The sequence below is a fragment of the Poeciliopsis prolifica genome, unplaced genomic scaffold (assembly GCF_027474105.1).
Source record: "Poeciliopsis prolifica strain line A6 unplaced genomic scaffold, Auburn_PproV2 SCAFFOLD002, whole genome shotgun sequence".
In the NCBI taxonomy this organism is placed as follows: Eukaryota; Metazoa; Chordata; class Actinopteri; order Cyprinodontiformes; family Poeciliidae; genus Poeciliopsis; species Poeciliopsis prolifica.
The window spans coordinates 3617727-3630796 of NW_026562377.1; the positions used below are offsets into that span (position 1 = coordinate 3617727).

The 13070-nt window shown below is 36.4% G+C and overlaps 1 protein-coding gene across 1 annotated transcript in view; it reads left to right on the forward strand.

The window, feature by feature from the left end:
• The window catches only part of LOC129375063 (collagen alpha-1(XXIV) chain), a 75025-nt gene extending 62249 nt beyond the window's left edge, over positions 1-12776 (forward strand). The window contains exons 44-60 of the mRNA XM_055053884.1: positions 287-340; positions 499-552; positions 1213-1266; positions 1836-1943; positions 4682-4789; positions 4916-5023; positions 6377-6430; positions 6535-6597; positions 6978-7031; positions 7149-7184; positions 7817-7852; positions 8124-8150; positions 8598-8663; positions 9445-9616; positions 10583-10692; positions 10847-11074; positions 11468-12776. Coding sequence (XP_054909859.1) covers positions 287-340; positions 499-552; positions 1213-1266; positions 1836-1943; positions 4682-4789; positions 4916-5023; positions 6377-6430; positions 6535-6597; positions 6978-7031; positions 7149-7184; positions 7817-7852; positions 8124-8150; positions 8598-8663; positions 9445-9616; positions 10583-10692; positions 10847-11074; positions 11468-11614 — 1479 coding nt within the window. The 3' untranslated portion in view covers positions 11615-12776. The remainder of the gene's footprint in view (positions 1-286; positions 341-498; positions 553-1212; positions 1267-1835; positions 1944-4681; positions 4790-4915; positions 5024-6376; positions 6431-6534; positions 6598-6977; positions 7032-7148; positions 7185-7816; positions 7853-8123; positions 8151-8597; positions 8664-9444; positions 9617-10582; positions 10693-10846; positions 11075-11467) is intronic.
• Positions 12777-13070: the final 294 nt, after the last annotated feature.

The following is a 13070-nucleotide window of genomic DNA, read 5'->3' on the forward strand; positions in this document are numbered from 1 at the left end:
GCAATAACATTTGTTGTGGAAAGTTGACATACAAATATAAATATATTTTAACATTGTTTTACTAAAACTTAATAAAGTTACAAAAAAATTGACCACAGTTGCTTTTTCATGTCATTGGATGAAAAATAAATAAATAACAATTGTACAGTACTGTTCACTCTAGTGACATTGTGGCAGATGGCATTGAACATGCAGCAACATTCAATGCAGGAAATTAGTATCTAGTTCGAGAATTTGAAGTTGAACAGAAAAGCACATGGTCATTTCTCAAATATTAATCTTCCAGGGTCATGTTGGTGTGATTGGACCTCGTGGCAGAATTGGACCGCCCGGCCCACCGGTGAGTCAGCAGACTCATCAATGAGCCTCTAAGGAATTAACTGTATAAACAGAGTTTTATTCAATTACCTGCCAATCTAAAGTAATCACATTAACACAAATTTGATATGGATAATAATTTTTATTGGCTGTATGTGTTTATATTCTTGCACGGTGAAGGGACTCCCTGGCCAGCCTGGGGAAGCAGGAGTTAAAGGAGAAAAAGGGCCTCCAGTGAGTCACTGCACGTATTTTACCTGCACATTTAAAGTGTAATACATGTAACTTAAAAACAACTTGAAAACAAGATTAAAAAGTGTCCAGACTCTCAATTCAGAGAGATGTTCTAAGTTACACAAAGATATCAGACAAGCAACTAGGTAAATAGTTTGTCGTTGCCACTTATTTAGCTGTTATTTTCCTTTTATTTGTTGGCTTCGGGTAAGTCTCTTTTTATGAGGTACACAAAAAGCAACATCTGCTGCCATCTGTTAGAAACGTTCATCATTTGGTCTGACATGAAAACACTGGAGATTTTTTCTGGTTTTCTGTTTGTGCCTGTTTCCAGTTAAAATCTGTGGTAAACCATACCATGTTGGAAACTTCTGAAGCTATAAATAGCTTCAGAGGTATTTCGTCTTTCTGGATATGACTTCTGTGTAGTCATGTAGTGTGAAAATGTGATATTGTTGAATAATTTCTTTAGTGTTCAAATTTTGGATTATTTTATGATTTGAAAAAATTCAGCTTGACACAATGACTTGTTTACATTCCATGTTTTCCTGACAGAATAGTTGAAATGTACAAACACTGCACAACTTGAGTTGCTTGAAAGTCTTGTCCTCCACATTGACTTTTATTTGTGCCTTACATTTCTTGTGTTTCACATTGCAGGGTTCAGCTGGAAAGAAGGGAGTGAGGGGTCTGAATGGAGCCCCTGGTGCTGAAGTGAGTGCCGCATTACATCAAACAATTGTCTGGCTTAGACAGAAACTACTGCAACATTTTCACTGCTGTGTAAATTTCATATATTTAAAAAAACAGCATGAAGAAGCATGCCTTCTGAAGAGACTGTGGCCTGAGTGAGAAATATTTTCATTGAAACATTTATGTAAAGGAAATGAACAAAACCAAGCGTTCAAGCTTCTTAATGTTAACTAATGAAGTTTTTAAATCAAATGATAAAAGGAAATACCTTCTCCCATTCATGTTGGAACAAAACTTAAAATTAAATTTCTGGTTTTCAAGTTTAGCTTTGGAGTGTTCATACATCCAAAATATCACACATTTTTTTAAGGTTAATCTAATCTTACGACTCCAGACTCTTATGTGTATCCTAGTGTAAAAAATAAAACTGTTGGCACAAGAATGCATTTGGGATTATCATCATACAAGGACAGTGTTGGCATGAACAAATGGCTTTCAGCCTGAAAATTACTATAATTTAATTTCCGTTTGGGATCAATAAAGTATTTTTGAATTAGAATTTTTGAATAAGTGATGTTTTGATTTTCCAGGGTGCAACTGGTTTACCTGGACTCACGGGACTGAGAGGTTATCCAGGTCCAGATGGTCTTCCAGGACTGACTGGCTTACCAGGTCTGCCAGGAAAACAAGGCCGACAGGTAACAGCTTCCTTGCATTGCAGCAGATTGTGGCTGTTTGGTTGTGATTAAAGCTTTCCGAGATACTATAAGGTTTGTACAGCCTTTAGCTTACACAAATACTACAAACAAATCTAGAGTGTACAGATGATGGAGACAACTTCTGACCAGCCTTAAAAGTATGTTGTTACAATCTGGTGGTTTTATAATCTTGCAAGACTGTAGCACCTTTAGCCAAGTTTCAGAAAAGGAAAGGCTAACAATTTTTTTTGAATGGTCAGTCATCAACATCATTGTGGGAAAAAAAAAAAAAACAATGAAAAAAAACCATCCAAAAAGTTGGAGTTGAAAACCTTTTTCTTTGCTGACAAACTTCAGCCTTCTTAAGCATGTTAGCAAATGTTATCCTGCATGAAATTAAGCAGTTAACAAGCTAATTAAAAAAAAAACTTTCAGTATTGATTTTATTATAGTTGGCAAATAAACTATTAGCTTACTATGAAAGTTAAATATTCACAAAAACTACAATTTATTTTCCGCCTGCAGCATTAAAACTTAATTTCAAATTGTAACAAATCTATGTTTTCCTCAGGAGGATCAGGTGATCATATTAGGCATCATATTAGTTGTATGTATAAAGTTAAAATATTTATTTTACTAATCTTTGAAACTTTTTCACATTCATATCTTGGTTAGATTATATTTATTGTGGGTTTTTTTAAATTTATTTTATATTTGCTACTTTTACCTTTAATCATTTATATATATATTTTTCGTTTATTTCACTCATTCTTCGTTCACTACTTTGGTTGGTGCCGTTTCTAAAGTGCTTCATAAATGAACTTGGCTTTGCTTGACTTGTTTGATTTTATTGGTCCCACCTGATTGTAGCACTGTGGGTTTATTCAAACATGCAGCAGCCAAACTGGAGAATTTTAGACAGGCTTGGAAAGTCAGGTTCCCTTGTGTGAATTTCATTTACACAACATCGTATATAAAACCAATGTGTGACTAACTCAGGAATCTCTTGCTTTATGGGTAGTTTATCTCACAAAGTAACGCAGATATTGCATTTTAAGTAATCTATTTAGGACAGCAATGTGTTATTTCACCACCTAAACTATCCAATCAGTGTAATTTTGTTGACGTCTTATTGTATTGTATTTTTTAAAATTACCAATGTGATGCCATCAACCACAGCCAAAGGAACGCAGATGGCCTGACCTAAGAATAGTTTTAATGTGCAAAAACATTGCGTAGTCGAGTGAAGAGGATGTTAAAAATGTTATGACATGTAATTTAAGTTGAAGTAATACGAGACTGACTTGCCAAGCTCCACAACAACATTGTAAAATTATCACCAAGGCCACATAGGAACCTCTGCTGAGCTGTTCCCATTTTTTAATGACCTACTGTGTATTCAAAACCAGATATGCATTGATTTCCAAACATCTCATAATGCCCATAGCCTTTATACTCATGAGGGCTTTGCATGTTCACATGTGTTTTAATGGCCACTGCCGGAACTGTGGGAATTTTCCTTAGCGTGGGATTTTGCCCAACTCTACACCCAACAGTAAATCAATCATTTTAATTCTCCATAACATTTTCCATAGCTCCAGAATGCACCATGCATATGCGTGAGAGAGTTACCGCTCCATCCTGATTAAATCTCAGGAAGTTGAAGGATCACAAAAAACCTTTAACTCCTTTTTGGGTTTCATGACAGCTCTGCATTTTCCGTCTGGTTTTCAACTTGTCTACTTGTCTAACAGAGATCGAAAAATAGAAGCCATATCAGGGATGACAGCGAGCTCTGTGTGTTTTCTCATGAATCTTTCCATTTTGCTTCAACACGCAGCAAATGGAGCAGAAAGCCACCATACACTGCAAAGGAACAACTCTTACTGTTTTAAAATTTTTGAAGGAAAAGGGGAAATACTTGGTTTTTGGCATTCATCAAGCTTTACTAGCTTTTTTGGGGAAGCGGAATTAGACAGTAAGACATTGACTACTGGTAGAGTTGGTGTGGCAACCTTAAAACTCAAGAAACAGTCTAATCAGAAAATCACATATCTTTGATATTTTCTCTCGTCACTAACAAACCCCCTGCTCTACATCAGGACATTTTCTTGCTGTTGTCTTGCTGTCTTCTTTGTTGCATCAAGCTGTGAAGCACTGAAAAAGAAATATGCTTGTCAAAAACATGGGTGGAAATTATTTTTCTGTTCAAAACATTTAATATAATACTTTTTGCTTTGATCACATATTTAACATTAATTTGCTATTTTATTAGTTTACAGTCTCTTAAAATCAAGTGGCAAATTTCTGATAACTGGTTATGTTGTTGCAGCTGATCACAACAATGATCTTTTTTAATGTTTGTTCTTATTGTCAAACATCATGCAAAGAAAAAATTCTACCTAACCAATAGTTTCTCCCAGATACAATTTTCCCCACATTTAAGTATTATCACTCTGTGTTATTTAAAGATAAGTCTGCCTTAATTTGTTTATAAGTCAGACCAAATTGATGTTGATTCCAAAATACTAAAGCTTTAGCCTCAAGACAGGTTGTGTGGAAAAAATCTTCTACTGAAAGTTGATGATAATCCTGAATCATGGGAAGAAAGAGCAAAGCCAATGTTACTGATTTTGAAAAGTTTTTTTCAAACGTGAGTCTTATTTTATATTCAGACGTTATTCAAGTTGCCGGAAGCAACTAGCATTTTCTTGATTACACTTCTTGTTCATCTGCAGGGTCAGCGAGGCTTGTTGGGCCCAGAGGGCCCGACTGGGCGTCCGGGCCCCAGGGGAGAAATTGGACTTCCTGGAGCATCTGGAGAGAGCGGACCACCTGGTCAGAAGGTGAGAAGAACTAAGTCGAGAGGAAAGAATTGAAAAAATCTAAATTATCTGAAGTTGGTGTTTTACATTAAATTAAATATTTTGTTTTATATATTTGTGAATAAATGACACTTCATAATAATTTAGGGAGAACTCGGCCTGCTTGGAGACAGGGGAGCTCCTGGATCCAAAGGCGTAGAGGGGTCGACAGGTGACCAAGGCAAGAAAGGTGACCCAGGACCTAAAGGACAACCAGTGAGTGGAAAATCCACATAGATAAGATCCAAAGCTGCATACAGAACCTCACATGTTTCTTCCAAGGGTAAACTTTAACATGAATATCTACCTTTTGGCTGATTTTCACCTTCATCCAATTTGCACATTTTTTCCCTGATGTGTATTTACTTTTCTCTAATTGTCATTCAAATATATATACACTGCTCCCTAAAGATGCAAAGCATAATTGCTAATTAAGAACTTAGGTGACTAGGTAAATGGGGGTTACACTTTAATTTATGATACAACAAAATAAATTAATAACACAAGATTTCTATGAAAGACTAAAAGAAAAAAATAGAGAATGTCTAAACAATAGGTACACAGAAAGACGCATAACACAAACTGAAACCAAGCAGAATCTCACAAAGACAAAGGACGCATGAAAACTGATCTGAATAAAAACATAACGGCATAATCCACCAACCGTACCACATTAATCTGGATAACTGATATCATCCCTGGAATGTTCTCATTGAACAGGATTATAAACTGGCTTCTTTCTTAAACTTCTCTCCAAATATAACTTCAGTTATATGTAACTGATATGTATGTAGTCAAAATATCTGTGCCTGATGCTTTTCCAGCCTGGATAGAGCAACAAATTATTGGGGCGAGAACTGAAATGGAAACATTCCTCCTGGAAAGTTATGTAAGAGCAGTAGCTGAAAAAGGAGGTGCTCCACTTTGCTTATGTAACTCCCTCCAAAAAAAAAAAAAAAAAAAAAGAATGAGAGAAAGGAAACAATACTCAGTCCCCCCATCGCCCCTCCTGCTACTCGTTATCTCCACTGGCATTTCTAAAACAGAGGGGGTGTTTTCACCCCTGGGTCAGATTCCTTTTCACTTCTCAGTGAATGCAGTTTCCCAGCCAAAGACGCTGGTTTGAAAATAGAGCTCTCCAAAGGATGTGAAAGACTGGCTGTACAAACATGCCACTAGAAACACCTGGGAAGCAGACACACAGACAAAGAAAGGATGCAGACATTCCTCCTGTGTGCGTGTGTGTGCGTGTGTGTGTGTGTGGGGGGGTGGTGTGTGTGTGTGTGTGTGTGTGTGTGTGTGTGTGTGTGTGTGTGTGTGTGTGTGTGTGTGTGTGTGTGTGTGTGTGTGGGTGTTATGTGGAGGGTTGTTGGGGCCACTGTGGATCCAGACACAAAACCCATATCTGTTCAAGTTCTTACAAAATAGATACAAAGGCATTTTTTGTGTGATATTGACTGCCTTGCTTTGGAACACTTCAAAGCATAACATGAAATTAGAAACACTGTTCATTTTCTTATTTTTTTTTTATATGGCTTTTTGGGGTCACTGATATCTTTGTGTCTGCAGGGAGAGTCTGGAGATTTGGGAATGATTGGTTTACAAGGTTTTCCTGGGCCAAAAGTAAGAAACATTTCAGTTGTGCAATTATGTTGCAGCATAATAAAATATGCATATTGGAAAGCAACATACTGACGACATTATTATTTATTTTTGCCTGGAAACAGGGCCCAAATGGTGACTTGGGACTGAGAGGCATCCCAGGCCCTAAAGGACCTGTAGGTTCTTTGGTAAGTTTAAATAAACTCTAAAATCACCTGTCACTGAAGACAGGTGATTTTCTCTCATTTGACACACAATATCAAGGTTTAATAGTAAAAAGTTGTCTTCAATGCATTTTCATAACATCAGTGGCATTTCCATTTTGGTGCTCTTGTTAAAATTATGTTTTTACATTTAATTTTAGTTTTAATACGAGACTTAAAATGACCAAATATCTACTCTTATATTACTTGCATTGGTATTATCAATCAATCAAATTGTATTTGTAAAGCATTTTTCAGCAACAAGGCATTTCAGAGTACTTGTATTACAAAAAATAAATCATTTTTTGGACATTTTTGGGAAGTTGGCAGTTTGTGTTGATGTACAAATATATTTCACTTTTCAGGGATTTGCTGGACCTGTGGGCCCTGAAGGAATGATTGGTCCTCTAGGAAAGCCTGTACGTTTTAACTTCTCTAGAGTCATAGCTACATATTTTATTTCCCTTTCATAAAATCAGCATATTGCAAAGTGTTTGAAGATAAAGTGAAAGGTTCTCTTTTTTAACCTTCTTTAGGGCCCAAAGGGTCCAAAAGGAAGCAATGGTGAAATGGTGAGTATCTTAAGTTTGTGAAGTTTGTGCTATTCAAAATGTAAAATCTGTAAGATGAAGAAGTAGATGGCAAAAATTTATTCAGTTGTCAAGAGACATAGAAGAAAGCTTCAGTGGTATAGCTACTGCACATGTCAGAAATATAGCTCTTACTTCAAAAATCATGGAGCAAGCCTAAGAGTCTCTTGTTTTTCACAAAGCATTTGGCTTCTCATTTTAGACCTCTGGAAATTTTATATGCACATAAAGACCAGTAACATTGACATCCCAACATCTTCTGGTTTACGAATAGTTCATTTGTTGTTCCTGAACATCCTGACCAATTTCCACTCATTGGAAGTGAATGTTCAGGCCAAATGATTCAAGCTTGGACATCACTGTTCCAATAGTAAAATGGTCCCAAACACCAGGTCCTAAACTAGTTTGAAAAAAATAAATCAAATGGATATTAACCCCCCCTGCAGAAATCGAATAATATTTTACGTTGTGTGTGGTTTCACTGACCCTGCATGCGCTTTTACAGGAGGTTTTTTGTGTATTGTTTCGGGAACTGACTGTCTTGTTTTGAAATTAGGTATTGATAATAATCATGAGTGTATGTAAATTCTTTATACTTCATGGTACACTTTCAGGGGCCTCAAGGACCACATGGAAGTCCAGGACCACAGGTAAGCTTTAACTTCAAAATGACATGTCCATCAAACAAACACTGTACAGTATGTGTTGCATTTGAATTATCTTAAAAGCAGGATTGACATTGATTTAAAATTTTTAATACTAAAAATCATATTTTTAAGTATTTTGTGTTCCTGAATAAAGCTGTAAAATCTATGTCTTCTGGTATTGCCACTTCACAGATATTATCTCAAAAACTGATGTAATTAGGACCATTTTTTTTGCCAGTAATTTATGCAGTCTTAATCTTTTTTTCCTCTTTAGGGACCACCGGGGCCTCCCGGACCCACAGTAAGTGATTTGTGCCAGGAATGTTTACACAGAGGGTAGTTTGATAGTATGAAATTCTAAAGGCTGAAAAATTGTATAACATGTTTGGAGAGGCAACAACTTTATCATGTTCCCATGTCCTGTTAAAATGTGTTCCTTTTCAAAAACGACTAACCAATACATCATGAATTTCAGAAACTTTCGTTTTGTAGCACTTGGCAAAGTGAATCATTTATCAACTCCTATCATCTTTACTTCCAGTTTTACTTCCACTTCATCAGATCCTTCATTGTTTATTTAATCAAAGGCTCTCTAGTGTTTATAAAAGATTGTTATTGTTAATTCTGCTCAAATTAATAATGTGAGACTTTATACATACAACCCTTCTACTGTTTTTCTCTAGAATTACAGTAGATAGTGACTGATATGGTTTTAAAGTGTCTGATCATGTTGTTTCTGAAACTACAGAGATACATTTATGATGACTCAGCTCTCCACTGGCAGCCTGACACCAACGCTGCCCTCAGGACAGAGGTAAAGCACATGAAGACTTTTCTCACTATGTAATAATATCATTGAAGTATAATTTGTTTTTTTTATCATCATATTTAAAAATTTTGGCTTTAGATACCTTGTTTTCAGAGGAATATATTTGGTTTCTCACAAAAGTTAGAGAACTAGTGATAGGACAAATTTAAAAGGTTGCTTAATATTGTAGAGCATACGCACATTTGTGGAAATTTTGTTTGAATTACTTCATCAGAGCAGCATTACATGGAGGCAATCAAGCTGAAGAAAACCTGATGTTAAAATTCCTTTTCTTGTTTGCAGTGTTGGGTCTCATGTTTAGATTGTCTGTTGGGTTTAGGTCTTAAAACGTTCCTATTCATGCCCTCGTCATCAAAGCAAGCACTTAGACAGGTGCTAAGTGATGCTAGTCTCCTTCAGGTTGAAGTATTTTATGGAACTGATTATTGGGATCCTGAGCAAGAGTCTTCAAAAGCTACAATATATTCAAAACAATACTGGCATGATTCTAAAGAGGGTATGGGAACTGAAACAGGATTACACATATCTGCTGGACACTTCACTGGTTCCCATCCACCTCCAGCAAACATTCTCTCTGTGCAATGAATCTGTATGATAGCATGTAATTTTCTCTTTATACATAGTTACCTTTCAGATGAAACTCTAGTTTAACAAAGTTCACCTAATACATAAAAATAAGGACGATATTTTAAAGAATAATTGTAGTAGAGGTTTAAAATCCTCATTACTCTGTAGTTTGACTCCTTTGTTTCCCTTGCATAACCAGATCTTTCAGAACATTGAAATGAACCTGCCAGACCAGAATGTAGAGATACTGAAGACCCTGCGTTACCTGAGCGGCGTGATTGAGAGCATCAAAAAACCTCTCGGCACAAAGGAAAATCCGGCTCGCGTCTGTAAAGACCTCCTGGACTGTCAGCACTTACAACTCAAAGATGGTAAGTTTTCTGAGTCACACGTTAGAGAGATTAGCCAAATTATATGATACACCAGAATAAGATGGACTCCTCCTATCTAAGCAAATGTGTTTTTAAGTCTTGATTGAAACAAACTTTCAGCATTTTGGCAGTTTTCTGAAAGTTTATTCCAGATTAGTGGTGAATGAAAACTGATTTCTGTTTGTTTAGATCTGATTCTGGGGAAGCAGATTAGACTTGGACTAGAAGTCCTGGTCTGGGTTAACAACAGGCCTTTAGGATAAATTATTTTGAAATATATTCTCTGAGCTACAGGGAGGCAGTGGGATGACATTAGAACTGAGGTGATGTTTTCTGTCTTCCAAGTTTTAGTGAGAAAGTGAGAAGCCCCATTCTGGATCAGCTGCAGATGTCTAATTGATATTTTTAGGCAGACCAGTGAAGACACCGTAAAGTAACCAGTTCAACTAAAGATAAACATGTGGAAGAGTTTCTCAATATCTTTGGGGGACATTATTCCTTCAATCCTGGATTTTCAGCTGATTTTCAGATGATTGAAGGCTGACTTTGTAAGTAGCTTTATGTGTCTGAAGGCCCAGATGTGAGTCCATCACTACACCCAGATTTCAGGTTTGATCAGTAGCTCTAGCTTTAACTTGGACCTTGTTTGCAGTGATGTGGTTGCTTCTCTGATTTTTTGTGATGAAAAAAGAACCTTGATAAATTTGTCAAGGTTCCAATATTTACGTTTGCTCATGAGAAATTGATCCCAATGGAGAGGCCAAGATCTCAGACACAAGTGACTGCAATTGGGTAGAGTGCCTGTATTTATCCTTAAAGATTGGATGAGGAACCTAAAGATCTTCCTTCTTGACATGTTTCCAGGATCCATAATCTTGGATATTTAGACAAAACAAAATTTGATGAATCTGAGTGTTGCATCTCTGTGTAAATGAACATTTTCTTCATTTTATTTGTGACTTTCAGATTGGTTCTGGATTGATCCAAACCTTGGCTGCACTTCTGATGCCTTCAAGGTCTTCTGCAACTTTACTGGAGGTGGACAGACTTGTTTACACCCATTGGCCTCCAATAAGGTATCAGTGAAGAAGTAAAACACTAAACATGTCAAAAGCTTTGAGCATTAGAAATTAAACAAAAACAAAAAAAATTGGTAACCTGAAAGAGATTGCTTACAATTATCTTTGTGCTTGTGATACTACAGTCATACTTTCTACTCCTTTCTTGTAGCTGGAGTTTGACATTGGGAAAGTCCAAATGAAGTTTCTCCATTTATTGAGTTCTGAAGCAAGCCAAAGGATCACATTTCACTGTCTGGGTGATCCATCCTACAAAACCAAAGAGAAATTCAGCTCCTCTGGATTCATGCAAAGAGAAGATTTCCAACCCTGGTTTATTGGTTGGAATAAACATACATTTAACACACTTGAACCACATCTGATTCAGGATGAATGCAAGGTAATGACATGGACAGGAAGCACATTTTCAATACCAGGATCAGACACACATGGTGCAGTTAGCTTAACTCAGTCAGTTGGTCTTTTCTCTAAAGGAGAATCATTCAAACATTTTCTGTAAATCAAATAGTAGTGGAAAACATTTTAGAGTGAAGTACTTGTGGTTTCAGTGTTGCACTTGGTGGCAGCAAGAAGGTTTTGGGTTCTAATTGTGGAACCCAAAACTCAACAACCACAGCAGTTAGACTTGTCCTGTGGTTTTGAAAAAATAAGAAAGCATGACGTCATAAACTCATTAATAAAAAAAAAAAAAAAACATTTGGCTTTATGAAGTGCTGTAAATCATCTGAACCATAAAAAACTAAATATATTAATCACAGTTTTTTTGTTTCAGATTCAAGATGGCAGCTGGCACCAGTCTAATTTTTTCTTCCACACTCAGGACAGTCGTCAGCTACCTATCATAGACATCCAGGAATTTTCTTCTTCACTTCTTAACCATCGACAACACTTAGAAATTGGTCCTGTCTGCTTCCTTTGACCCCTGCATTGTTCAGTAACGAGCTTTCATAAATCACTCACGTCTACAGAAGCTCAGACCACATTCCTTTCAAAGAGATGCTGTCTCAGCTAGATCAAATGTTGGGTTCAAGGAAGTTGGTTGACTTTATTGACCAGCATTATTGAGACTTTGGGAGAGTAACAAATACCAGGTGCTGAGGACTCAAACTTTATGGAGCGTTTGTGCCAGCAAGGAAAAGGAGATCTGTGCTTTCAAAGAAATGTATAAACTGTTGTTTGCTTTACATTTTTATAGTGCTTAGATTGACTGCATACGGGCTCATATTTTAATCCCTAATCAATGGGAAGGCCCTCCAAATGCAGCAGCCTGTCCATATTACGAACCTTACAAAAAAGCACACCCAGGTGTCAAACCAGGCTTCTGCACTGGGCACTGTCTAACAAAAGTGTATGCAAGTGCAATAGCGTGTGGATATTATATAACTGCATTAAAATGCAAAGTCCCATCTAAGGCAGTATTTTTGATAGCCTTTTTTGTCTTTCGTCTTGCCCAGTTGGACTCTGACATCTTGACCAATGGTGCTCTACCTCTACCTGGTTATTTGCTCTCTAGACTAGTTGCTATTGTCAAATAGTCCTTATAAATGATGCGTTGTATGTACCGGTTACATCAAGTTTTTTTGTGTTATACGAGTACTTATGTTGATTTGGTCATTCCTAATTTATGAACCAATTTTTGATAGACACAGTTTTGTAGCTTTTTTCCTTTTTGGTAGGTCCACGAACTTACCGTTGGTGCTGCAACAACAGACAACAAGTCATCAAAAGTTACTGTGTATATATTGACGGCATATTTTTATTTTTTATTTATAATCTTTTTTTTTTATTCACATTGCTGTAGCACAGTAAGTTATACTCTCAAATAAACTGTTTGGCCAATCACAGTTCTGTTATTTATGTTTAAAAGGTACATTTGAGAGTTCATTCCTGTGTCTGTTCATCAAATACTTTGTCACATTCAGAGGTTGTTTGCTGACTGGCAGCTACTTTTGGCCAGAGTCAAACAGTCAAAATAGTCTTAACTTATATTATATTATTAAAAGCATTCTGTGAAGTTTTGGAGTATAACAATGGATGGAAATGTGTAAATAAATAAATAAATGGTACATTTTATTCACAAATGGTTTGCTGCTTTTTTTCCTTTTTTTGGGGTGTGGGGGGAAAAATGAAAAATATTTGCATGATAACTGCCAGTATGAATACCACAAGGTTTAAAGGCATTTCCCAAGTCTGGCAAAATATGGGAAAAAAATGTGTCTCGGTTTTATTGTTTTATTTTCAGTATTCTTAACATCTAAAACTACAGTTTTCAACCAGTATGCAGAAGAAACTTTTCATTTTAAACAATAGATGCAAAAGTTACATTTATCAATTCGCCCATCAATCTGTCCATCATCTTCTTATCCATTCAATCA